Consider the following 27,333-nt stretch of genomic DNA (forward strand, 5'->3'; position numbering starts at 1 on the left):
CGAGATGTCGTTCTTGGCCACATTCAGAAATTGGGGTTGAGACTCAACACTAGGAAAAGTGTGTTAAAACCAGCTCAGAAAACTACTTTTCTGGGCATAGTATGGAATTCGGTTACGGTGCAGGCACGTATGTCTCCCGCACGTGTCGAAATCCATCCTGACCATGGTGTCAGGGATAAAGCTAGGCCAGGCCATCACTGTAAAGCAATTTCAAAGACTGCTGGGCCTCATGGCAGCGGCATCCAACATAATTCCTTTGGGCCTTCTTCACATGAGGCCCCTTCAGTGGTGGCTCAAAGCCAAGGGGTTTTTCCCCCAAGGGGAATCCGTTCCGTATAATAAAGGTTACGCGCAGATGCCTTCGTTCCTTATTAATATGGAAGAAATCTTGGTTCTTGTCCCAAGGGCCAGTATTAGGGGCGTCATGTCGCCGGAAAACCATTTCAACAGACGCTTCCCTCACTGGCTGGGGCGCGGTTATCGGCCGCTTTGCCAGGGTCTGTGGTAGGACCTTCATCATTCTTGGTATATAAATTGCCTAGAAATGTTGGCTGTGTTCAGGGCTCTGAGGAGTTTCCTCCCAGACATCAAAGGTTACCACGTCTTGATACGTTCGGACAATATATCAGTGGTAGTGTATCTGAACCGACAAGGGGGACTCAGATCGCGCCCTCTATCCAGATTGGCGCATCAGATTATTTTAGGGTCCCAAGGGAAAATATTATCTATAAGAGCAATATATGTCCCGGGGGTTCAGAATCAGGGAGCAGACATCCTGTCGAGACAGGGGCTGAGGCCCGGGGAATGGAGACTCCATCCAGAGGTGGTGGAGCTGATATGGCAGAGGTTTGGACCAATGGAAGTGGATCTTTTGCGTCTCGAGGGACGTCCCACTGTCCACTTTGGTTCTCCCTCACTCATCCAGCCTCGCTGGGGTTGGATGCCATGGTACAGGCCTGGCAGAGGCTTCGCCTGTACGCTTTTCCCCCGATCGCTCTGCTCCCGGGAGTCCTGGAGAGGGTCCGTCAGAAGGGCATCAGTCTTCTTCTGGTAGCCCTGTTTTGGCCGGCCCGAGTATGGTTTTCGGACTTAATTTCACTCCTGATAGCTCCGCCAGGGCAGATTCCTCTGAGGAGGGATCTGTTGTCTCAGGCAGAGGGCACTATATTCCATCCTCGCCCAGAGCTGTGGAAATTGTGGGTCTGGCCTTTGAGGGGGCTCAGTACCTAGATGCTGTCCATCATCTGGGGTGGTCGAAACCATACTTATCTCTAGGGCTCTGTCTACTAGGAGATTATATGGCCTCAAGTGGAATGTTTTTTCCACTTGGTGTAGAGAACATGAGTTAGGTCCAGCTAACTGCCCAGTGGCTTCAGTTCTGGAGTTTCTTCAAGATCGTTTCTCTACGAATTTCTCCCCGTCCACACGTAAGGTGTACGTGGCTGCCATTGCGGCGTTCCATGCACCACTGAGTGTTGGGCCTTTGGGGAGGCACCAACTGGTCATACTATTTCTCCATGGTACATAGAGGAAGAGACTGACAGTCAGGTCCAGGGTTCCTTCCTGGTACCTGGCGGTGGTTCTCGAAGGGCTATCCCTGGCTCCCTTCGAATCCCTTCAGTCGGCTTTGCCTAGGACCTCACGTTCTAGATAGCCTTTCTCTTAGCTACTTCTTATAAAGAGACTGGGAGACCTCCAAGCCCTGGCATTAACGCCAGCTTGCTTGGGGTTTGCCCCGGCGGAGTTAAGGCCATCCTGCATCCGAGACCCAGCTATGTGCCTTAAGTGCAATTTAACATGGCTAGGTCCATGGTCCTGCAAGCATTTCATCCTCCACCACATGTGTCGGCAGAAGAGAAGAGGTTCCTTGCTCTGCCAGTCAGAGTTCCGAGTATTACCTTGAGAGGTCCTCTTCTTGGAGGAGGTCGGACTTACTGTAGTGTGTTTCGGGTCACCTAATGAGGGGCTCCCGGCTAAACAAACCATAAGTAGGCCTACAAGGTGCGCACTTTGCCTTCACCTTTGGCCGTAAGGGCTCATTCTACTAGAGGCATGGTGTCCTCTAGAGCCCTCCTCTCGGGAGTGCCCCTCCAGGAGATCTGTGAGGCAGCCGGTTGGGCTACCCCACACACTTTTATCAGGTTTTTTAGTCTGCACTTTCCTAGTACGCCTGGCGCACATGTGCTCTCGTCCTAGCTGGGTGCCTGAGATCAGTTTCACTCTAGGGCAGGCCTTTTCTCGGTGCGTGGCCTAGTGGGCATTCGTTCCCCAAAGAGTCGTTTTCAACGACGCAGTGCGAGTTCCCTCGAAAGGGAACGTCTCGGGTTATGACTATAACCCTTGTTCCCTGAGAAGGGAACGAGACACTGCGTCGTCCTGCCACGCCCCTCAATGCCTGAGAGCGGCTTGCTTCATCGCTAGGCTAATGTGTGTTTGTGCCAGCGTCACTTTTATGCATCCGGTTATGCCGTCACATGTTACGTCATGACGCAACACCAATCAGGATTGGAATAGTTTCATTCATACTTCAGAGGCGCACGCTAAGGGAGCGTCCCCGAAGAGTCGTTTTCAACGACGCAGTGTCTCGTTCCCTTCTCAGGGAACAAGGGTTATAGTCATAACCCGAGACGTTAAAGGGATAGTTCACTTTGAAATTAATTTTTGATATGTTTTAGCTTACCTCAAGGGCATCCAAGATGTAGGTGTCTTTGTTTCCGCAGTAGTTTCAATTTTGATATTTTTAGGTCAAACCGTTCTTGTCTGTCAGTCATATAATGCAGGTCTATGGTCACTGTCTCAAAACACAAGCACAGAGTCCAAATTAAAACAATTCCCCATCGTCCAAATGAAACAATTCTGACGTGTACGCAGACTGGTGCATAGATATATACACTAGATGTCGCCTTGTCTACAGCAGTTCATTGGAACGAATGTCGCGACATCTAGTGTATATATCTATGCACCAGTCTGCGTACACGTCAGATCAGATCACTTGGACGTGGCTGTGTATAAGAGGTAAAAACGATATAAATACTGTTCGTTTTCTCACACAAACCGCTCGTTTCGTGTCTTAGGCCATCAATGTGTACTTATGATGGGGAATTGTTTCATTTGGACGATGGGGAATTGTTTTAATTTGGACTCTGTGCTTGTGTTTTGAGACAGTGACCATCGACATGCATTATATGACTGACAGACAAGAACGGTTTGACCTAAAAATATCAAAATTGAAACTACTGCGGAAACAAAGACACCTACATCTTGGATGCCCTTGAGGTAAGCTAAAACATATCAAAAATTAATTTCAAAGTGAACTATCCCTTTAAATATGAGCTCTTAACATGTAAATGCATTAAAGTCACACTGAATTCAGAGAGGAATCTTAAATCATGTTCCAGTATTAAACACTGATAAAACACATAATCCAGTATAAATATATTCATATACTGAGGGTTGAAGTGTAATATTATGATGGAGTTTGTGTTCCTCTATGCATTCATATGCAAATATGTAATAATATGCACATAATATAATCCTTTCTTTTACTTACATTTATTAAATCAAGTTTGCACTTACCGTAATATTTTTATTTTGAGAGAATTGTTTCCCTTCCTTGTGTTTTCAATGGTTTAATGAAAGGTTCTGTGAGTAATTTCAATATAACTTCCCCAAAAACATGAATAGAGGACAGAAATAAATGTACATGTGAACTAACTCTCAGTATTAGTAGAATAATAGAGTTATAGTTCGTATATAATAAGTTTACATGTAGTTGCAAAGTTATAGTCTGTTGAGGAGCCTCAAAATAAAGAGTCAGCTGATATTAACCAGAGGGTTTATTAATACTCTAATAACTGATAAACCGATATCGACATAAAGAGTTTCCGAGTATTTTATGCATTACAACAGCTGTCCTGCACAGTCCTAGCTCCAGCCCTAGTCAAACACACCTGGATGTCTTAAGGAGAACTACAGCTGCGCAAGGGAAAGTGAGTTAAGGGTCGGAGCTAAACTCTGCATGACACTCAGGATCGACCATCCGTGAACTTGTGGTATGCCTCAGCTGCAGTATGTAAACATTATAGCTGATTTGTTGATGCCTGTAATAATAAACATTAATGGAGTCTCCATTAGGGATGTGCGCAACAACTCATTTCGTAACTGTTTAAACTGAAATTTTGCAACCAACTAGTCAACTAGTCTAACCCTGCCGCCGGAGACAGTGTATATGCGATCCGTTTGAAGGAACACTTAATCTATGAGCAGTCATATCCTATACTGAATGCAGCTAAAAACAGGTCAAGCAAAGCCTTTATATATAGGGAATCAGCACGTTAATAAGGTAGGCTATTGTTGTACGCTAGCACGGCGACCGCTTGTGTGTCCTGGTCTGAACATGCTTCTTGTGTGTGAGAAGTTAGGTAAACATGTCGGGCGACACAAATCAAGAAAAATGTAACGTATTTTCTTCGTTAGAATGTTGCTATAGAAACTGTTCAAGTGTCAAGTAAGTTTCATTCATAATGTTTCTCCTTTAATCCATACGGTAATAATCCAAAATGTCATACGGTGTTGTCCCTCATAACCAGTAGTATAAGTATACGTCTACGTCTTATGTGTTATACCAGTTTGACATGATGTAGAAGAAATCGCGAGCGCCACAGAGAAAACAAACGCATGCAAAAACCTCATGTGAAATTAAATGATTTTATTTGCCGCTCCAGATGTAGGCTTCACTTTTCAAAATAATGTATTGATTTCAAGATGTAACATTAGCATGACGGTAATTGAAACGCCTCTGTAAAAACATAAAGCAAAGGGGGGTATTGTTTCTCACAGTAACTGCCATGCAGGCTAGAATTGCGAAACATTGGATAATTCTTATAATTGACATTTCTCTGGGCCAATCGGATCTTAGCACTTTTTCTCTGGTCCAATTGGAATCTTAGGGCCAATCTCATTCCTCTGTCTTACCCCTTCCCCTTCCCCTACCCCTTTGTCTGCGTCTTCCCCTTGCCCCTCGATACCGAGTGAAGGGGGGTAGGGGGAAGAACGTTTCTCTCTAAGAAATGAGACACCACTCGATTACCGTTTGCATCATCTTCCCTTTCCGATAGCTGGCTGCTACGTCAACAGAGGCGATATGCGTTGACATAAACGAAGATGCCATCGTCTCGGGTTGTGATATTGATTGCCTGGTCTCTCTTTATCTTTGCACGCTTGTGTGCGAAGGAGGGGGTTAAATAGGTTAAATACACGCAGTTGTTGTATTTAACGGCGGCGCCGGCGAAACCATAGCTAAGCAAAACATTAGCAAACGGCAAATAGCGCATAGCTGCTAGCTAGCGGTTAACTAGCAATTCAAAACAAAAACATTACAATTAAAACCGCTTGAACATTTTATTAAAAGTATCATAAAACACGAGTGTCATTAAACTGCTGAAAATACTTAGATTTGTGCGACTCACTTCTGAGAAATTCCTACCCCTCTCTTTCAAGTGTGGTCCTCCGCAAACTTCGTTTCAAGGGCTATGTAGCCCTACGCCTTGGCCCTAGCCCTTAATCAAAATGAGAATTGGGACACCACTTCCCCTCACATGAACGCACAAAACCGAGGGGAAGGGGTAAAAGTAAGGGGTAAGACAGAGAAATGAGACGCAGCCTTAGCACTTGCGTCAGAATCTTGAAGCACACAGTGTCAACTGAGGCTGAGCTCGCCATTTGATGAGACGCCTGGCTACCGTGCGAGTCTAATGGAAACTCACGCATGAATTTTCCTGCATTGAACTTGTTTTAGCGCCCGCCCAATGGAATTTTTGTCCCGCCAAAGTCTTATTTGATCGGTGAGTAATGTAGATGAACTGCGGCGCTTGTGACAGGGCGCATGTTTAACTGAAAGAACGAGCAGAGAGAGAGAGAGAGAGAGCGCCCCGGTCGCGCGCGCGCGCGCGCACTCTCTGTGTACGACTTCACCGTCTCCAAACTAGGCGCTGTGTTGCTCTCTCTCCCTCGCACATATTAATCAAAATAAATCGACACGGTGGTAAAAGGTCGGAAGACCAAAGTTTCATGTGGAGCATTCGGAGATTTTTTAAATTTTTTTTCCTGAATTACCGCTGGGTGTGAACTGTGCTAAATAAGTTTCCTTATCTTCTCTGAAAAGCGTTCCGGACATTCAGCTGACATAAAACAACACTTTAATTAAACGAAATAAAACTATACAGTGATGAAATGTTTTCTGTGTTGACACAAATCTTGGATGTGTCCATGTCCTAACCGCTGGAATAATCACACAACGCGCACGACACGTCCAATTCGCGAACTAATGACTCCTTTGAACCGATTCATTTTAATGAATGGTTAAAACAACTGATCTTTCCAACAGTGAACTCAGGAGACGTCTGAATCGGTGTATAACTAATCAGTAAGACTTTACAATAAAGTTTCTAAATCTGGACAATTTCAGAGACAGGAGAAGAGATATTCTGATGATTACGGTACACAGGATTCTCCAAACTCAAAGCAACTTGTCGTTGTTTAATCCAACATAAGCCGAGGCTCGTAAACATGTGATTATTTTACCACACGCTGTCAGTGCTCGACTAAACTGATGACCACGACGCTGCAGTGTGTGTGTGTGAATAAGATCAGAATGAACATTTATTTGTATGAAATATTTTTCTGTGTCAGTTTTCATTGACAATCATTTCACTGTATGTAATTCACACAATTATGGCAAAATTCTGACTATTCAAATCAGTTGCGCTGTCAACGCATTAGTTTAAGATTAATTAAATGTTTACATTTCTTTAAGGCAGCTGCAACTGCACATTCATCCATCAAGTTTAATACTGCTCTTACAAAAATTAACCATGGTTTTACTACAAATAATTAAAAAAAACATGGCTACTAAATTTTTACTATAATGAAACCATGTTTAGTTTTCGTAAAGGTGTTTATCAGTCAAATTAATTACAAAATGTAAATTCAACAGGTATGAAATATGATCAGGGTATCAGCAGATGATACTGAGCTACAGCTTAAACTGCAAGCAGCCCAGCACGCCCACGAATTAAAGATGATGACACTGTTCACACAGTTTCTTGCAGGAAGACCACCTCACCCAGGCCATGCCACCGGGTCGAGCTATTACCCAGATCAGGTTCACCCACCTAGGTTTAGTCAAGACCCTGGTCCCTTTACTCAGGATCACACACGCCCAAGTTTTCCCCAAAATGATGGCCACCCCTGTCCCCCCTTTTACCAGGATTATGTCTCTGCTGGTCCCTTTCACTATTCCCACCCTCCATTCTTTTCAGATAACCGTACACCCCTCCTACCTCCTGATACCCCACCTCTAAAAACCTCCACCACCCGTCAGCCTCCACCCTCTCAACAGGGCCGCATCTGCTCTGAGCCAGTCGGTTCCCCCAATCCAAACTCAAACACACCCGAGTCACAGTTTTCATCACCCCTGCCTTCAGAGGATGACTAGTCATTCTCAAGTCATCTTGTAGTAATGTTCTAGTTTTTGACTAGTCGGGATAACATGTTTTCTAGTGTTTTCAGGCTTAGTATTAAGGAGAATGTCAAGGTCAGACTAAACTATAGGTATTTTTAATTTTTCGAAGAGCATTTTTTTCTTATTGTAATGTGTATAAAATGTTTGATATATAGACAGACTGGAAAATGTTAATTGTTTGAATAACAGTAAAAATAAATACAAGTTCAGCATTAGGAATGTTGTCTTATCTTTTATTACATTGTTTACCTTTATTATTGAGCAGAATATTGGGTCAGTGCCTCCCTGATTCTCAGTGGCTGGATGTCTGCAATGCCCAGCGGGTCAACAGCACCTGGTGGTACGTCAGGAGGTCCAGCTGCACTAGGATCTTCACTGTAGGCCTCATTGTGTTTTCACAGATGTTATGCAGAGTGCAGCATGTGGAGGTAACTGTGGGGACCAGTGATATGTCCACATCTAGACGTTTTGACAGGCACCTCCACCGACCTGTTAATCTTCCGAACGCACACTCCACCGTCATCTAGCCCCGCTTAGTCTCTTGTTGTAATGACACTGGTGTTCGGTCAGATTCCCAGTCTCGGGTACCCCTTCATTAGCCAGGACCGAAGTGGGAAGGCTGGATCCCCCAACAGCATGATGGGCACTTGTGTGCCCTGGATCTCCTCAGTGGTCTTTGGTCATGAAAATAACAAACTACAACTCGTACTGAAGAGAAATACTGTGATAATGACATTACTATGCTAATCAAGGGAAATGTTTTAAGTTTTATAATTGCACGTCGAAATGTTGTGTCCTCGTAAGAGAGCATTGGTGCCAACCGCACACACAACGTTTCAAAAGTTTCTCGCCGCATAGGAAAGTTGCTGACCCACAGTTCTTGACCCCAGGTCCTACACCGCGATCCCACCAGTCTGGAGTCCTGTGCCGCATCCAGACCTCCCTTTGAGCCGATGTTGCAGCGATCAGCGCTAAATTTGCCCAGGCTGGCGAAGGCTCTCCTCTTTTTTCTCCGCCGGACGAGACCAATGTTTTGCTGCTTTTTTTGTTGACTTTTCAAAATATTGTGGAAAGCAAAACACTGGATAATTTTATTTGCATCTGCATCCATTGCATTTCGTGCTTTTTTACTTCCTTTTCCGGGTCAGAACGTCTACATTTGGTAGTTTCGGCAGTGTATAGTGTTAATGCAGAAATCGGATGCGGGTCACTTTTAAAAGATGATGTAAACGGGTCGTCAAAAAAATCGGATATAGTCAGCAAATCGGATTTGGGCACCAAGACCTGCAGTGTAAATGCAGCCTTAGTGACTGAGGTAAAACACGTGACGGAACCTGCGAGTAAATTACAACGAGTGAATATCTATGTGCAAAACACTATGATTCGAAATACACTCAATAATCTTAAACTCGTGACAACATCGTGTGTAATTCACCCTATTATCAAGACTTCTTAAAACGAACAAGAACAAAAGCGTGATGAAATGGCGCGAGGACGGCAAGATCCAAACTCCGAATAGTAATAATGAAAACCGTGACATTTCAAACCACAGACGTATTCCTTGTTATTTCTGTCACCCATATCGATTACATTTGACAGTTAAGTTACTTTTTTAATTCAAAGATTGTGGTGAAAACTTGCCTATATCTGGCGCTCTGCAAATGAGACGTGACTGAAGTAAAAAATCTGGTGTTACAATATATTCGGTTCCTGAAATATCTGGTTCCAGTGGGTGGAGCTACCATGAATATTCATGAGACCATAGCGTGGGCGGGGCAACAGATACTAGCGAGTGGATCAGAAATTATTGGCAGTAAACGCCCACTGCTATGATTGGATAACAGTTTTCTCATATTATAATGAGTTTCATGTAATGCGTAAATCGGTGGGCGGGGCTAAACGGGCAGTGTTGAAGTAGGCGTTGCTCTTCTTCTGCGGAGGCGGGGTTTGATACCCTTTGACCTCATAGATCCCCACTGTGAAAAACCTGTCGTTCGCTGTGCCTGCTGTCAATAACAGCTTTTAGTGGACTAACGAGGACGTTTTCAGTTCTGAAACTTACAGGAAACTAACTAACTAACTAACTAACTAACTAACTAATGACTAAAGTTTCTCAGTTCATCACCCCTTTAAGTAATCACAGTTTGCAGTCCAAAAAGAAACAAATGTGTAGCCCACCTAAACTGCACAGGGCCAAAGTACTGTAATTGCCGTGATTCTCCGTGCCCCTAGATGGCGCTGCTTCATGTTTATTGGCTGAGCCACTCGGTTGTGTAGCTAAAGGAGATGAGCGATCGGTTTATTTTCTACCCTCTTATGGCAAGCCGTTTTAGCTTAAATTGTACCCAGCGTTACTCGTCGTAATTGCATTTTTACTAGTAAGAATTCAATTAGAGAGCTCTACAATTCAATTCTTTTCTAGTAGCAATTACAATTAGTGAGCTCTCTAATTCAATTATTACTAGTAAGAATGCAATTGTAGAGCTCTTTAATGCAATTATTACTAGTAAAAACTTGTATTCATTAGATGCAAAACAGATTACACCCATTTCCTACTTTTCAAAATAAAAGCCCTTTTAGGCGTGGTTAGATATTACCATATTATATAAAAAATTGCATTCATATTACTGTTACATTATGATGACGACTGGGATGTAGCCTACTTTATTGAGGGATAGGAGCCAACATCTTCAACCATGTTTTTAATTGGAAAACATATACCGGTATGTGCCTGCTGCCTGGTATAACCTATGTTCTTTCAAAGACGCATGCGCGTCACTTTTGAATTTTTTTCTCAGGTCACGTGTTTATAACCGGTGCCGCGCCCATTACGTTGAACAGAGAACATAAATGGAGGCGTTATCCGTGATTAATGCAGTCAGAAGAAAGATTTTATCTATCAAACGAAATTTTATTCGTGGGAACTGTACGCTTTATGATTTAAGTGTGATCGACTCGTTGCTTAACAATATACAGAGAATAAGCCAAGATGATTTGGAAAAATACAATGATCTCCTTGACAGTCTACGGGTATTACGAACAGCCATCACATCGAGGCATCAGCAAGTCCTTTCCACCACTGCCCCGCTCATACGAACAGGTATGTCTACATCGGTCTACATACACACACACACACACACACTACCGTTCAAAAGTTTGGGGTCAGTAAGATTTTTAATGGTTTTTGAAAAAGAAGACAAAAACTTGAAAAACAAAGAAGTATCTTCTGCTCACCAAGCCTGCATTTATTTGATAAAAAAAAACCAAGAAATATTATGACAATTTAAAATGACTGTTTTCTATTTTAATATATTTTAAACTGTAATTTATTCCTGTGATCAAAGCTGAATTTTCAGCATCATTACTCCAGTCTTCAGTGTCACATGATCCTTCAGAAATCACTCTAATATGATGATTTGATGCTCAAGAAACATTCATTATTATTATCAATGTTGAACACAGTTGTGTACAATTTTTTTCAAAATGATTTGATGAATAGAAAGGTCAAAAGAACAGCATTTATTTAAAATAGAATATTTTCTAACATTATAAATGTCTTTACTGTAACTTTTGATCAGTTTAATTCATCCTTGATGAATAAAAGTATTGATTTATTTTATTTCTTTCCCCCAAAAATAAAATAAAAATTCTTACTGACCCCAAACTTTTGAACTGTAGTGTTTAATGTTACAAAAGCTTTAGATTTCAGATAAATTATGTTCTTTTGAACTTTCTATTCATCAAAAATTCAAAAATTGTACACAACTGTTTTCAACATTGATAATAATGAGAAATGTTTCTTGAGCATCAAATCCTCATATTAGAGTGATTTGTGAAGGATCATGTGACACTGAAGACTGGAGTAATGATGCTGAACATTCAGCTTTGATCACAGGAATAAATTACACTTTACTGTATATTCACATAGAAAACAGCAGTTTTAAATTGGATTCATATTTCACAATATTACTGTTTGTATTTTTAATCAAATAAATGCAGCCTTGGTGAGCAGAAGAGACTTCATTTAAAAACATAAAAAAATCTTACTGACCCCAAAGAGAGAGAGATTTTATATCTTTAGATTATGTGTTTTTAAATTGTTAGATGACATCCATAACATGTTCTGGTAAATAAACCTTAAATCTATATTTAACTATACAGTGTTTCGCCACATGTTCAATTCTGTTTTGTGAAGGAATAATTCAGTTTGTTTTGTTGTACTTTATGCAATAGGTTCAAGGGGTAGACCAAGCTTAGACGCGACCAGGGAACAACTGCAGCTGTTGCTTAAACAGGGGTTCAAAGCCAAGGCCATGGCAAGGATGCTTGGATGCTCAACCTCCTACATGTACCACAAACTCCTGCCCTGGGAATACGAATGAGGGACCGATTTACCCAAATTGATGATGATGATCTAGAGCAGTGTGTACAAAGGCTTCATGGACAGTATCCCAAATCAGGTTATGAGGTACATTTTGTAGGCCTGTACATACTTTTACTTTCTTACATTTTTTTTTTTAAATAACATTTTTGGGGGTGGGGGGATGGGGGGGATGGGATAAGTAAAATGAAGTTCATATGAGAAATTTCCAGGCTTAAAAAAGGCATCAAAGTGTATTTGCACCTGTAAATAGTTTGGACTCAATCTCAGTTTCAGATTTTTACTTGGCTTGTTAACAATAATGTTAACATCATTGTTTCTAATCAACCATGAGCAAGCACTCTGTTTTCACAAGTTTCTGTTTTAAAACAGATGATGCAAGGATACCTGTCAGCTGAGGGGATACATGTACAAAGACAACGTGTGCGTGAAATGCTCAGTAAAATTAACCCAGCAGCAGCAGCTGAACGGTGGAGCTGTGCTGTTGCAAGACGGACATACTTTGTCCCGCTTCCAAACAGTCTTTGGCACATAGATGGGCACATGCGGCTTATAAGGTATTAACTGAAACGTTTTGTCTCTGCACTTAAATCCATTGTACATTCACTCTCTCACTCATACACACATTTTAAACACTCTCACTCTCTACAGTTGCAACACACAATCTCTCTCACTCACATTTTGTCGAAACGCACTCAGAAACTACATGTTTCTGTCACATATAGTTGTGGTCAAAAGTTTGCATACACTTGGCAGAATGTGCAAAATGTTATAATTTAACACAATTAAGTGGTAAAATTTTTTTGGATTTCTTATTTTTTTTACTGCCCCAAATAAGCTATTTCACATAACAGTTTACATGATGTTTACATCTGTATATTAGGGCTGCACTATATATCAAAATTATCTATATATCGCGATATGCATATCGCAACAGCTTGCAATAATTGGGGTCATGAACAAAAGAAAGAGAAAATCACTCACTGTTCTTGGCTGAATAACTTTTGTAGCTTTAATAAGAATCAGTATATATTTAATTCATACAGTGAAAACTAAGCAGTGTTTTATTTTACGTTTATTAAGTTTCTGTTGTTAAATAAACCTAATGTAGGCTTTCCTGAAACCCCTGAACCCTGTGGTTTACACTGGTGTTTAAATAATGACACTTCTTACACTACAGTAAAACACTGCTGTTCACTGTCAGAAGTTGTAGGGATGTTTTCCAGTCACAAAAAGAATGTGAAACACGTATGTAGGTTAGATAATTGAAGTTATTTTACACACTTTAAGCATTATCGTATCGCATATCGAATATCACATTATTTAATGAGTTTATCGCAATTTTCTTCAATATCGTGCAGCCCTACCGTATACTCAAGACAAAATTGCTGGATTTATAAAACCGTTCTAAAGTTCACATACACTTTGTTTCTTAATATTAATGTTACCTGGATATTTTCACATTCTTTGATAGGCTAAATAAGGGACTAGTAAACAACTAAGCAGTAAAACTGCCTATAGTACACAAATTCTCCAGGTCCTGCAGATTCATGCATGATTTTGAGATCCAACATTTTACACTGAAGACAATCAAGGGACTTGTTCACAACTATTACAAAATGTGAAAACATTAGCTGTTGTTCAAAAAGGGGGTGTAAACAAGTTTTTTGCTAAATTGAATCATTTCATTTATGTACACAGATGGGGAATAGTGACACACGGAGGGATCGATGGACACTCACAAGTCATCACTTACCTAAGAGCAAACCTTGATAACACTGCTTTGACAGTGTTGGCCAGTTTTGTTGGAGCAACATTTCAGTATGGACTTCCATCCAGAGTGAGGTCTGACAGTGGTGGAGAAAACACTCAGGTTGCTTTGCTTATGAATTTGATTTATGGTGATGAATGGAGGAGTCACATCACAGGAAGATCAGTACACAACCAGCGTATCGAAAGGCTCTGGAGAGATGTTTTTACCCAGGTAATTCAATACTTCTACCACCTGTTTTATTCCTTTGAGGATGATCCAGACAATGACATGCACAGATTTTCTGTACAACAAGTTTACCTGCCAGTCATTCAGGAAAGATTGGACACTTTCAGAGCAGCATGGAACGGTCACAGGCTACGTACTGAATCAAATCGTACACCCAACCAGATATGGATGGAAGGTATGGTTGCGAACCGTCAACAGGACACTACAGCCATTAACAACGTTTTCAGCAGAGACCCATTCAATGAAGAACTTGAGACCATGCTGGGGCGATATGGAGTCCAGCTTACTCAGTTGGAAGTTAATCAGGATGCCCTCGAACGAGCTGTAGTGGTTACTCAACCACAAATTATCTTGCATCACAGACAATGGCAAATGCTTAAAGATACACTGATAAGAATTACTGACCTGAAGGAAAAATATGTGACATGCTGCAGAGAAATTTCCAGATTCTTACAAGATTAGGTTAAAAATATGTATAACTAGACCATTCAGCCATCAAGTTAAAATACTGTAGTGTGAGACTTATACAGTACAGTACTATTAGGCCAGTTTATCAAAATGCATTACTTTATTTGTTCACTTGTACAAATAAAATTGAAACTTTTTTACAATAAAACCAATGCATTGTAGTTCTTCAAAATCATTGCTTTCAGAAAGGTTTTTCAAAACCCCATTTCTGTCCTATAACAGGAAAATAGACATTTTATATTCTTCCCCTAACCTGCGAGAACAACAGATCTGCAAAGATTGCGAACAAAAGGTCTAGGTGACTGTAAATAAAAAAGCCAGCATGAAGCGAGTGTAGTTTTTCAAAAGCACTTTTTTCAGAAAGGTTTTTCCAAACCTTCAGCATCGTTTTATAAAGGGAAAAAAAATGAAATGCTGTAGTAATTTTAGATATACACTTCTCCTAAACTGCAAGAAACATACAGAAAACCAGTTAACAATAAGTCTGGAAGCTCTAGATGACTTCAGAAGAAATGTATCAAAGTGACAAACTGATTAAGTGAATTAGTCTCCAAACATCACAATTTGATCTTTTTATGGCACTCTAAAAATCAGTCATGTCATTCTTATGGAATCCCAAAGGTTGGAGCCTGCAGTATCCCATCAGTCATGCATGTTTTGAAGTCATCATAGCTGTTGTGAAGTGGCAGTCTGAGTATTATTAAACATGTATTGGCCTCAGGATATATTCGTTTGTAGTCTGAAGTTCCATGTAGAAACTGGATTTGGGGAGGTTGAGAAAACCCAAGTGGAGGCACGGTTGATGCTCCTGAAGCAAATTCAAGGACCATCTCCATTGTTAGAGGACTGCATTCTCCTTCTACAAACAAGGTAAACATAAATAATAAAAAAATTGTCCAAAACCATAAAAAGCATTTACATTAATTGGAATAAAATGGATGTAAACTGAAAATATAAAAATACATAATTTTTATTTTCATATTTTATTTCAGCTAGTTGCCAAGGCAACATTTACTAAAATAATTTGTTTTTCTTGGATCAGTACTTAAACTTATAATAAAAATATGAAAAATAAAAACTAATAGTATGTCAATAGCCAGGTTTCCACAGTTTTTCCTGAACACGGAATTCACACCTGACTCGTAACTAGAATGAAGCATTACATTTCCGGTGTTTCTAATCAAATTGGTGTATTTTCCAAGCTGATAAAATGTAACAAAATGGCTAATATATGGCTAATGTGGCAAAATGGCTAATGTAATGGCTCATGAAAATTCAGCTTTGCATCACATAAATAAATTATATTTTAAAGTATATTCAAATAGAAAACAATTGCTTTAAATTGTAATTACTATTTCACAATATTACCGTTTTCTTCTGTATTATTGATCAAATAAATGCAGACTTGATGAGCATTTGAGACTTCTTTCAGAAACATCAAAAATAGTAATGCTTCCAAACTTTTGACCAGTACTGTACATTAAAATAAAATGTATTGCTTATAAAGCAATAAACGAGAATATATCATAGCTGGAAAAGGCTCTCAGCCAATAAGGTTAAAGAAGCAGAACAAACTGTTTTATAGCGGTCAAAGCTTTACTTTGGAAACATTAATATTTTTGAAAGAAGTGTCATATGTTCACCAGCTGCATTTATTTGATCAAAAATAGTGTGAAATATTACAATTGAAAGTAATGTTTTTCTATTTTTGCACATATTCTAATGTAATACATACCTTCCACATCTATAAGCCAGTCTCTCCAGAAGCAGATGGTCTGGTTCTCTTGTTGCCGTCTGTTGCTTCCGACTGGTGAAAAACACACTTCAAACAAAGACGACAAATCTTTTGCCTGTAGTGGCTTTTCAAGGTTAATAAAAAGGTCTTCAAAAACACGAGGCTGACTCTTGATTTCCTCAAGCAGACCCAAGGTTTGTAACCCATCCTCAAACCTATAAAACAAGCAGATTAGGGGAAAAATATGGAAGTCACAATAACAATAATTAACCCTTTAAACCAGGGGTGCCCAATCCTGCTCCTAGAGATCTCCCATCCTGCAAAATTCAGGATATTAATATATTTAGGTGGATCTGTTGACAGAAATGCAATATCATATACCCGTAAGCGAATAAAACACTGACACAATGATGAACAAGTAACAATAATAATCGTTTAACTGAATGAAGTTCCTCGACATTTGATTTTACAAAGCTACAGTATGTGCACCTGTGGAGTTTTGCGTTGTAATCCGTGAGGAATATCTTGTGATCCACGCAATGTATTATAATTTAAATTGTGACAGGGCTCACAAAATCACTAGCCCGACATCCCAGGGCTATTGTAGCTTTCAGTCGGGCTACCAAATGTATCATGCCCAGCCCAACGGGCTATTTTAAATAGTGAAATAAGATTTCTTCCTTGATTTGCGTCATTCGGTCTCTTTACTCATTATCTAAAGGAAAAATAAGATCACAGATGTTTTTGATCATGCTGATTTGTCCGAAGTGAAGTTTAGCCGAAGCTAATGTACTTGGTGTGCGTGTGTGTTTGTGATGAGCGGAACATGCTTATATCCGCGGGTCAGGCAGACCAAATAATAAAATATAATATCGCGGGTGGATGAGAGATAAATCATTTGTGTTGATTTTATTAGACACACTGAACTCTCATTTCACAGATAAAACGCAGCAAACGTGTAATTACGTTTTCAAAAACCACATATCTCTCTTCAGGGAAAACAAAATCAAAGATAACAAAAATGCCTATAGCACCTCCTAGCAGACAGTATATAAAACACAAATAAATAAAAAACCTACATGAGATATTGCTTAACTTAAAAGTTATAAGTTTCATCCCTAGTGCTGAGGCCCCAGTACTTGCATAAAAGTCAGCATACTTGATGTTAGGGGGTAATCACTTACTGTGCCAATGCAGCACGAGTACGTCCATCGGTGTAGAAACCCAAGGCCGACTGGACCAAAAGATCTCTTTCTTGCAACGATCTGACAGCTCGAAGTGCTCCCATTATGCTCAGGCTGTCCTCTGCCTCACTTATGGCATTGTTTGCCAGTTCTACGGTCTCTGCCTCCTTTATCTAAAACAAGCAGTTACTAAAACAGCTGACTTTTTGGATGTTTTAAAATAGATGCTGTCTGTGAGATTATGGTCTTAAAAGATTACCTTGAGTAGTGTTTCTGTGAAGGAGTGGTCTCAAACTTCATCAAAGACAGCAGGTTCTGTTTTTCCCCCACAAAGCTGCAGGAACAGTCGAAAAAAAGTGTGGGCCAACACCACCATGAATGACACACACTGAAATCATCATGCCAATTAATGCATAGAGCCTGGTGTCAAGAGCTGAAAACAAAACACAGATGTGCATATTTTTAAATAAAAAGTTAATCAATTAAAAGCTCCCTTTCTGTCAGTATTGTTTCATGTCATGTTGATACTGACATATTGGGGTCTCACTTGGAAGCCCAATCACCTCTGAGTTGTAAAGAAATGACCAATAGAATTTGCATGGCAAGCTACTTCCCCAGACATATGGGGGTATACAAGATGGCGGCCTGCATCCACTCAGATCTTTGCTTCGGAGGAGAGTGGTTGCACACAAGGGGGTAAAGCATACCTTCCCTGGGGGCCGCCACTGGCTAACAAGCCATCACCTGCTGTTAGCAGTCCACTAACTCCCATTCATTTTGACGTCACTTAAGACAGCGAATAACTTTACATCTGAGGCGTTTAAAGACTCCATTTGTCCATTATTTATTTCTAAAGAAACATAACAATGTATAAAAGGCTCCATTACCTTGTATCTTACGTTATGGCCCCGTAGAAGCAGCTTTTGTAAAAATAGGCTAACAATTGCGTCATAACCTTTTGACTCTCTGTCGCACAGTAGAGATTACCGTATGGACAGGAGGAGAAGCTCGCGGGCAATCGGGGGACGTGGAGGCAAAATGACAAAATAATTCATCAGAATACTTAGCAAAAACTGCTCCTGCTCCTAGCTCATGGACAGCTCATACTCACACTCTCCGTCTCTGCAAGTTTCGGAAGGGAATGATTCAGATTTCTCTTGGCACAGCTACTAGAAGACAGATAGGTTGCTCACGTCACATCTACGTCATCAAGCTCAATTGAGACGCAGTTTGACTTCACTTTTCATCGTTGAAGTCTATGGGGTCGCTGTGTCCATTTCTTTGACTGTCTATGGTTGCACACAGCGATCGCTATTCCTGTCACAGTTTGCAATTAAACAAATAATCATATCTCTTGCTGGCCAGGACACTGTGTCAGCTCCTCAGCATAGAACTAATGGAGCAGATGCAGGCTGCCATCTTGTATAATAGTCGGCGTCGCTTAAATGCTTGCATGCTTCCATTTAAAATATTTTCTCTGCACACATTTATTTGATTGCTGGTGGGACATCTATTGGAATCCACTTTGCTAACCAGCTTCATTAAAATGGCCTGCAGATTAGCTCTGTAAAGAAAAGAAAAACATTTCAGCAATGACATAAAATGTTGTAGCAATACTACCAAAGCCAATGTCATGAAACGCATACACAGAATCAGTTTCCTCAAATGTTTCAGAGGGAATAGATAAAGGGGACCAGTTTGGAGGCGTAGGAGACCAGCGAGAACCTGAGATGCCAGGAGATCCAGGAGGTGAAGGTCCAGGAGTAATAACTGAATTAGAGAGCTCTACAATTGTAATTCTTACTAGTAAAAATGCATTTACGACGAGTAACGCTGGGTACAATTAAAGCTAAAACAGCTTGCCATACCCTCTTGTCAAGTGCATCGCGAGATGAAGACGGAGTGAGATAAATGTAGTGAAGCAGACCACTTAACACACGGGAGAAATCATGTTCATGTTGATATTAGCTAGTAAGAGTGGCAAGAAGCCTTAGTTATTGTCAAGTTATTTTTCTTTGGATAAGTTTAAGAATCTCCTGTGAGTACAACAGAAAGAAAACTTTTTGCTAGCATGTCACCTTAAGTTGATTAAAAACGAAACAATAATATATTATGTGCACTTTGTTACTTTGCTATTCCTGTTATGTCCTTTGACAATAAAATAAAACCAGTCGGAGATAATTGATATGTTTATCTTTGCTATTTGAAACGCCATTTTGTTTCATACGTGTGCGTTGTTGATGAAGAGATGGCGTAACGTGAATACATGTTTATTCAGCTACGGGGTTACCCTAATGGGCTAATGTTTTGAGCCAGCGTAAAGGATGTTTGTAATGCCTTTTGCCATCCTATTCGTGGCTTTATGATCTTGAGTTCAGTAACTTTCTAGATTAGACGTGTTTAATTCTGTAAAATAAGCACTTTGCACTATTCACGCATATTTTAACTGACTGTTTTTCAAGTCGTATTTGAGGTGATATGTTACAGAGTGCATTATGTTCATGTTTAAACAGAGTGATGTAGAATTAAATTTGAGTTACATAAATTATAAATGTGTAAGTGATAAAGCCATATACAGCTAATTAGATATTTTGCATTCGCTGTATGCAGATTGTTTTTGTTGTTGTTGTTGTGCATATTCTGCCACTGTTGAGAGAGTGATTCTACGGCGAGCCAGTGACTCAGCGATTCAGTGACTCAGCGATTCAGTGACTCAGCGATTCAGCGATCCAGTGATTCAGTGACTCAGTGATTCTGGAGTGTGACTGTAACCAGTGGCCATCAACTCGCTGAGCTGGTGGACTGCACGCTTTGAAAACATCATACAGATAAGATTTATGAGATCTCCAGCGTTATCACACACTGCCCGGGTAGTGATTTGAAACAAGGCCTTTTATTCAACAAACCACACAGGAACTGAATTGAAACTCAACTGAGTTGAACACTGAACTAATTGACCGGGCTGTTTTTTTTATTTTCACTGACTGACCATTTTGGAGGGGGGGGATTTGTTATTTTTGTTTTCTATGTGTGTCTCACAATCCTTGTGAAATATTAAAATAAATGTTATGATGCTGCGTTTGCTATCAAACAGAGGTCGTAGCCAATTCATTTCAAGAGCCGGACCTAATTTTGATTTTCATTGGTGCCTTAAGTTACGTTAGTTACAGTACACATGTATAAATGACCTCTTCAGGTCCAACCCATTGAACAAGAAAGGTAGTGATTGGGTGATGAAGTCTGCAATACTCCGTGCAAGATCGAGAGGCCAGCGGCGTATACAGATTGGTATATCCAAAGGCACAGATCCGTGCGGTTCGTAGGAGAAACGATCAACAGCGGCCTTTTTACCCGCAGGAATAGAGGTGCGAATGTTCAGTAACGTTTAACGATCATACGTCAGAAGTGCATAACAAGTTAGGAGAGAGTTTAGTAAAAGGATGAGTGACAGACGGCAGGCCAACCACAGCGGCGCCATCTTGACCATTGATTCTTTTCTTGATTCCATGCGTTCATAACTTCACGCTTGGATTATTGTAACTCCCTTTATTGTGGTATTTCAAAAGCCCAGCTCACACGCCTTCAACTTGTTCAAAACGCTGCGGCCAAATTTCTTACGAAAACACGTAAATTTGATCATGTCACACCCATCCTGCGAGCTCTACATTGGCTACCTGTCCAATATAGGATTGATTACAAAATTCTCCTACTCGTGTTCAAATGCCTGCACCATCTTGCTCCAAGTTATCTATCAGAACTCATACACTTATACAGCCTGTCCCGTGTCTTAAGATCCAGTAATCTTAATATACTTGCTGTTCCTTGCACAAGGTTGAAGCGTAGAGGAGATAGAGCCTTTTCAGTAGTGGGACCCAGATTATGGAACAACCTGCCATTACAAATTAGAACAGCTCACTCGCTACCAGTTTTTAAATCCCTACTGAAAACTCATCTATTCTCCTTAGCTTTTAATACCATCTAAGTGTCTTCTCTTCTGTAGCCTATAAATTTTAATTTGATGTTGAATATATGTCTATAGTTCAATTGTCTAATACTATACATGTAACCTCTCAGCTGTTGTGTATTTTAACCGTATGCTATGTTCTATTTAATGATTGTACAGCACTTTGGTCAGTCCTGTGACTGTTGAAATGCGCTTTATAAATAAACAAACTAAACTAAACTAAACTAATACTGCCAGTTAAAGAGGTTGTGATGGCCACATCTGGATCATGTGATCTCAGGCAGAGGACTCCAGACCCTACAGCTCCTGCATAGCATATACATTAAACTCACAGCAATACAGATGCACATACGCAGTGGTTAAATTGGGCCGGGGCTCTCCGGGGCTCAGCCCCAGCACATAAGCCTGCTCGTTTGTGCCCTGATGTGCCTGTTTGCAGTCAGTTGCCTACTGGAAATTATGTCACATAAAATTTGATGAAAGTGATGGCTTTGAAATCATATTTCTGATTATAAATGAAAGATTTTTGAAATGGCTTGTCTATTTTGTCTCGGCGGAGCTGAGATGAGAACAATCGGAACACGGCCGTAATATTCTTGTTCAGCTGCTTAATCTCGTTGTCAGTCGACCATGATCGCGCACGCATGCCATGCGCATCTAGGTAGGCTACTACTCAGAACTCCGACGCGGATAAATGTACGCAGCAATATATAATGAATGTTCCTGGGAGATCCGTAGTTGCGCGGGATGTGGAAGCGCGCAAAAGTTCCAGAACTTTCTACCTTAAAAAAAAAAAACCTCAGGAGCTGCTGGCCGCCGCTGCAGCAACAGATCAGTTTTGTCAAGTTCAGCACAACGTTGGTTGTACAAAAAGTGCCCTGGCCTTGAAAGACAAGGTAAGGAAAATATGTTTGGCACATTGTATGGGTCACTATCATAACAAGGTAATACAATGTGTAATCAAGTGATGTCAATTCCAGCGTTATGGACGTGACATTTGCAGTAGCCTAAAAACTTAATATAATATAAATTTAATATAAATTCTCAGAATTCAGACATTATAAAAATATCAGTCTACACATGCTTTTTATATTTAATATGAGGGAAATAGGGGCTACACATGCCGTGGACGTGACAGAAAAAAATCTTTAACTTTTAGGTGGCAAAATATTTTTTTGTAATTCTGTGAATTACACTGCGCAAACCAAAAGTAGGCTAAATGTTATAGCATTTAGCCTACGCGTAACGCGTCTTTGCATTGACTTAACATTGAAATCACTCGCGCCTGACGCGCTATTCGCGTCCGGTGTGAACGCACCATAGCCTACATGTTACATGAACACGTCACCACCACATCAGCACAGAAAACAGGAGATTTTTTTCAATCCCTGTTTTGGCAGGGGGGAAACTGATCAGAAAATGTAACGAAACGTTGTAGAAATGTAGTGGAGTAGAAAGTATAATAATTGCTGCAAAATGTAACGAAGTAAAAGTCAAAAGTAGGCCAATGCACTATTGATTCTACTTAAGTAAAGTACAGATACAACTACGTGAAAAATGTATAGCTACTTCAGTAAAGTAACGAAGTAGGCTATTTGTACTTCGTTACATTCCACCACTGCTGATTAACAGTAATGTAATTGACTCAAATGAAATGCTAAATGTCCTAATACCTGTTGATACTACAACAATGCAAAGTATAGGCTCTTAACCTTGCAGTTTTTCACATATCATGTCAGACTCAATTTCTCCATTTCTTTGCACGAAACTCTCCAAAAAATGGCATTTAATGTTTTTTTTTGTTTTTTTTATTCCCAGGGGGTCATACCCCTGGACCCCCCTAGGGAGAGCCCCCCCACATAATAAATCCCAATTTAACCCCTGCACATACGTATATATCTGGCTGGTACGTCTTCTTTTACTTGTGTGTTATACCATGGGCTGTTTAAATACTCGATTCTGATTGGCTGGAAGGTGTGCAGTAAAATCCTTTAATGCATGGCTAGCCGTGGATTATCCCTTACTTGTTGTGCAGCTGGAAATCTCTGCGTGTTTGAGAGCCGTCAGGGTGATGATGGCATGGGAAGGAGATCCAGACTCCGGAGGGAATCTTGCAGCTAGTTCCCTCCTCTCACTGATCACCTGTGTAACGACAGGCTTTTATTATATACTTTAGTCAAATTATTTATATATTATATTATATTATGTGGGTTTTTTCTTTTTTGAAGGGAAAAGTGAGAGAGAATTGTAGCCCAACCAGACAAATGCCCTGATTAAAACAATTTTCAATATAAAAATAAAAAATATCTAGGGAATCATATCTAGGGAAATTGACTCACTCATTAAGACGGTCGCCTGCCGCCTCCTACTGGCGGTTTAGTTTCATAAAGTATCATCTTTTCAACATTCCTTATTTGTATATTCAAAAATATTTAAAATAATCTCATTTAATACAGTTATAATTTTCAATGTAAATTATTTAATTTGATTAGTAACAGCCTAGTGTCTTATTATTTTAATTGAATATATTGATCAAATTTAAGAATTTGAAATGAAAGATGGAGATACATTTAATAAATTTAGGGGAAAATCCCCTTTATAAAGAAACAAAAAAAAAATAGTGTTTTCAAACAGTGATGTAATGAAACATTGACAATTTAAGTTTGAAGGAAGTAAAGCCTCTGTTTAGGCTATTAAGGAATTATGTAATTTTGACAAAAGAAGAACTTTTATTTTAAATAAATGTTAATTTTAAATCAGCCTACTTCAGTGTGATATGTGTCCATATCATCATGCTTAACACTGAGAATCTGAATAATTGTAATGTGATGATCAGATGCAGATATCTAAATCAGAGAATATGGGCGGTTTGCGGGTGGATTATTTATTTTTAACAGCAGATTCGGGGGTGACTCAAAGTGCACCAGATTAATGCATTTATCTTTAAAATGTACAATATTTTCTTTTGACCCCCCTAGGGGTACAGAGCTCCACCCACAGAAACAATGTGGGAAACACATTAGGCTATATGATGATCTACGAAAATACACATTTAATTACCTTATTATTAAAATACATTATTAGGATTTTACCACCTCATTTTGAGCCAGGAAAAAACCCTGACTAGAGCTGAAACAACTAATCGATTTAATCGATTAAAATCGATTATTAAAATAGTTGTCAACTAATTTAGTCATCGATTAGTTGCTAAATAACTTTTATTTGCCATAAGCGGCTCATTTCGTGCATATTTTAAATCTGCGGTGACCAAAGTGTGGCAGTAATGAGCCACCGGAGGTTTTACTCAGCCAGTACAGCAGGAGAAGTAGCGAATAGCCAATAGCTGGCCTTGTTTTATGTCACGTGCTTCCCGCACAGCGTCTGTGCGGCATTCAGCGAGATGGCGGAGGCAGACGGCAGTGGAGCTCGAGAAAGAAAAAGAAAAAAGCGGAAGATAAAACTAATCGAACGAAGCAGCATTCGGCAGTTTAGGATATCGCACAAGATTTGTCAACAAAGAAAACATTTCATCACTGGAGAGTTTTTTTTTCCGATACCATCGTATCAATTGATTTTGATTAATATGCGCGAGGGAGAGAGAGAGAGCAAGACAGCGCTCGGGTGAGTGCGCGCGCGCGGCCGGGGCTCTCTGTTAAACTGACTGGACTTGTCACAAGCAAATGATACACTTTAACTCTATGATGGTTAAACTCTGCAATTCATTATTTTTTCTCAGAACTAATGTTTTGGTAGGAACGAAAGTTTACCATAAATTTACCAAAAAAAAGCTACTTTCAACTTTCTGATTGATTTCACAGCATAAGCTATAAAGCTGTTTCCCAGGTATAAGCTGTGTGTTTACAGGAAAAAATAAAATAAAATGCAATTTACTGCAACTGTAGTCTTTATTCTTATTCTTCGTGAAAATATGTTCTGCAAGATTTCTTAATAAGCTTTGTTCGGGATGTTATTAAACTACTTTAGGAGCCCTAATGACTGCCATGGTGAAAACATTTGAAGTCTCCTTGTGAAATTTGCTAGAGTACGTATGGGTCAGTGTTTTGATAGCAGAAGAGTCCGACAAAGGATTACTAACACATAATAAAACACAACTCCAAGTATGTTTTTGATGAGGATATGACAATGCAAAATGGTTAAAATCTCTAAAAAGTCTATATTGAATGATAAGGACCCTTTGTTAATAATTTACTTGGAAAAAAATGGGCAAAACTAAAATATAAGTACATAAACCGATTAATCGATTAATCGTAAAAATAATCGCCCGATTAATCGATTATCAAAATAATCGTTAGTTGCAGCCCTAACCCTGACTATAGTTATTTTTCGTAAGGGTTATTTTTCCTAATACGAGTTTAGCACCCACTACTAGGCTATATCACACAGGGATCTACTTTTTGTTTTCAAATTCAGTTTAGTTTTAATTAGTTTTTAAAGTGGGTTTTTAAAGTGGGTTTGCTAGTTTAGTTTATTTTTTATTTTTTGAAAATGCTTAGTTTTAGTTTAGTTTTTATTAGTTTTAGTGTTAGTTTTAGTCTTTTTTTGTCATTTGGGTTAATTGTCAGGGGCAAGATTCAAAAAGGTCAGTAAAAGTATTGTGTAATAATAACTCAACAAAAACATTTTGAAATTCCTTTAGCAGCTACCTCTTACAAAATCCACACGCCGTACCAAAAATCTACACATCTTCTTTACAGAATTCACACCCTATACTAATACCACAGCTGTACAATTTTCACACCCTATGAGCTACTAACTTTACCCTATACAGTCAATAGCCTACTCATCTGGATTGAAGCAGCAGACATTCAGTGTAAAAGTAAAAAGTAAAAGTAAAAGTAGGCCTACACTATGCTGCATATAAATATGCTGTTGTTTGTTAGCTCAACTGTGTTGAAATTAAGTTGTCTGTCTGAAATAAACTAAACTATTCAAATTATTCAAAAAATTACATAACATTAATATTTGAATCACAGCTTAGTGTTTTGACATCGACAACCACAACCAAAAAGTGCATTTTACCTCAAACTTGCGACTAGTTAACTTTCTAAAGAAGGCGCAATCGCTTCTCGGATCGACATCAACACACTGACAAAATTATATTCAGAATTTAAAATATTTGTATACCACTTTTTAATGTGTGATTGTGTAAAGGTGTTCACGAGATAGAGATACCAACCTTTCGCGAACTTGCTTTCAACGTCGAATGAACACTCGTTCTCATGGAGACGCGGTGTGCACGGAGGGGAGGGGCTGTGTGTGTGCGCGCGCGCATGTGAGAGACGCATGAGTGACAGAGAGACGGAGGGAGAGCAGGAAAGGAAATTCAGCTGAACGATTACGCTGCGTGTTTTAAATAGTGTTAAAAAATGAAAGACCTTGACAAAGACGAAAACTAAGGACATTTACTCTATAATTTTATTTTATTTTAGTTAGTTTTGCCAAACACACATTACAGTTTTAGTTAGTTATCGTTTTTTTGTAATGCCTCGTTTTTATTTTTATTTCAGTTAACGACAATGTTTTTTCCCACCTAGTTTTCGTTTTTTCGTTCGTTTTCGTTAACGATTATAACCTTGGTTCTGTGTGTTAACCATTTTTTGGTTAAGCTGAACTGAGTTTGAAGACTGTGGGAATGGCAGTGGTTTACACACATGGTCTGGTTCAGGAGGGTCACAGACTGCAGCAGCTTTGTTGGTGTGTGGAGGCTGAATAGAGAGGTGGTGTGGATGTATTCAGAGCAAATAAAAAAAATGACAGTAGATTATGGCCATGTCAGTGCTTTATGAGACAGGGAGGGTGAACACAGACAATATTTTGTCTGCTGTTGCATGTTTTCCTGAAATGGAGGATTTTTTATCTGATGAAAATGTTAGAATCCCCATTCATTGTTCAAGTGCTGACCGTGACAGTATGTACTTCACGTATGATGTTGATGGGGTGGTTGTGCAGGTCAAGGAGTTGTGTGGGGTGGTTGGACGTGTACACTATGTCTTTCTTCCAGAGTTTCATGTGCACATGTTGAGTGAGCATTTTGACATTCTGAGGAAGCATGTTAATCT

The 27,333-nt window shown here is 39.7% G+C and overlaps 1 protein-coding gene and 1 long non-coding RNA gene across 4 annotated transcripts in view; one reads left to right on the plus strand and one right to left on the minus strand.

The window, feature by feature from the left end:
* Positions 1-27,333, plus strand: part of LOC311081600 — a 444,005-nt gene that overhangs the window by 50,386 nt on the left and 366,286 nt on the right. The gene's annotated exons all lie outside the window — the stretch shown is intronic.
* On the minus strand, positions 14,448-26,494 carry LOC311081766 (G2/M phase-specific E3 ubiquitin-protein ligase-like). 3 transcript variants are annotated; one of them, XM_084112402.1, is made up of 6 exons: positions 26,451-26,494; positions 23,278-23,395; positions 17,549-17,623; positions 17,290-17,462; positions 16,106-16,320; positions 14,448-15,229 (listed from the first exon to the last, which is right to left on the minus strand). In XM_084112402.1, exons 4-6 carry the CDS (start codon positions 17,391-17,393, stop codon positions 14,976-14,978), a joined length of 573 nt encoding a protein of 190 aa, XP_083968528.1. In that variant the 5' UTR covers positions 17,394-17,462; positions 17,549-17,623; positions 23,278-23,395; positions 26,451-26,494; the 3' UTR covers positions 14,448-14,975. The 3 variants fall into 3 exon arrangements, with proteins under 3 accessions (XP_083968528.1, XP_083968529.1, XP_083968530.1); XM_084112403.1 differs by having other exon boundaries at positions 14,555-15,229; positions 17,549-17,722; XM_084112404.1 differs by lacking the exon at positions 23,278-23,395 and having other exon boundaries at positions 14,555-15,229; positions 17,549-17,722; positions 26,451-26,466.

The sequence above is a fragment of the Abramis brama genome (genome assembly GCF_963993115.1).
Source record: "Abramis brama genome assembly, chromosome: 4".
NCBI lineage: Eukaryota > Metazoa > Chordata > Actinopteri > Cypriniformes > Leuciscidae > Abramis > Abramis brama.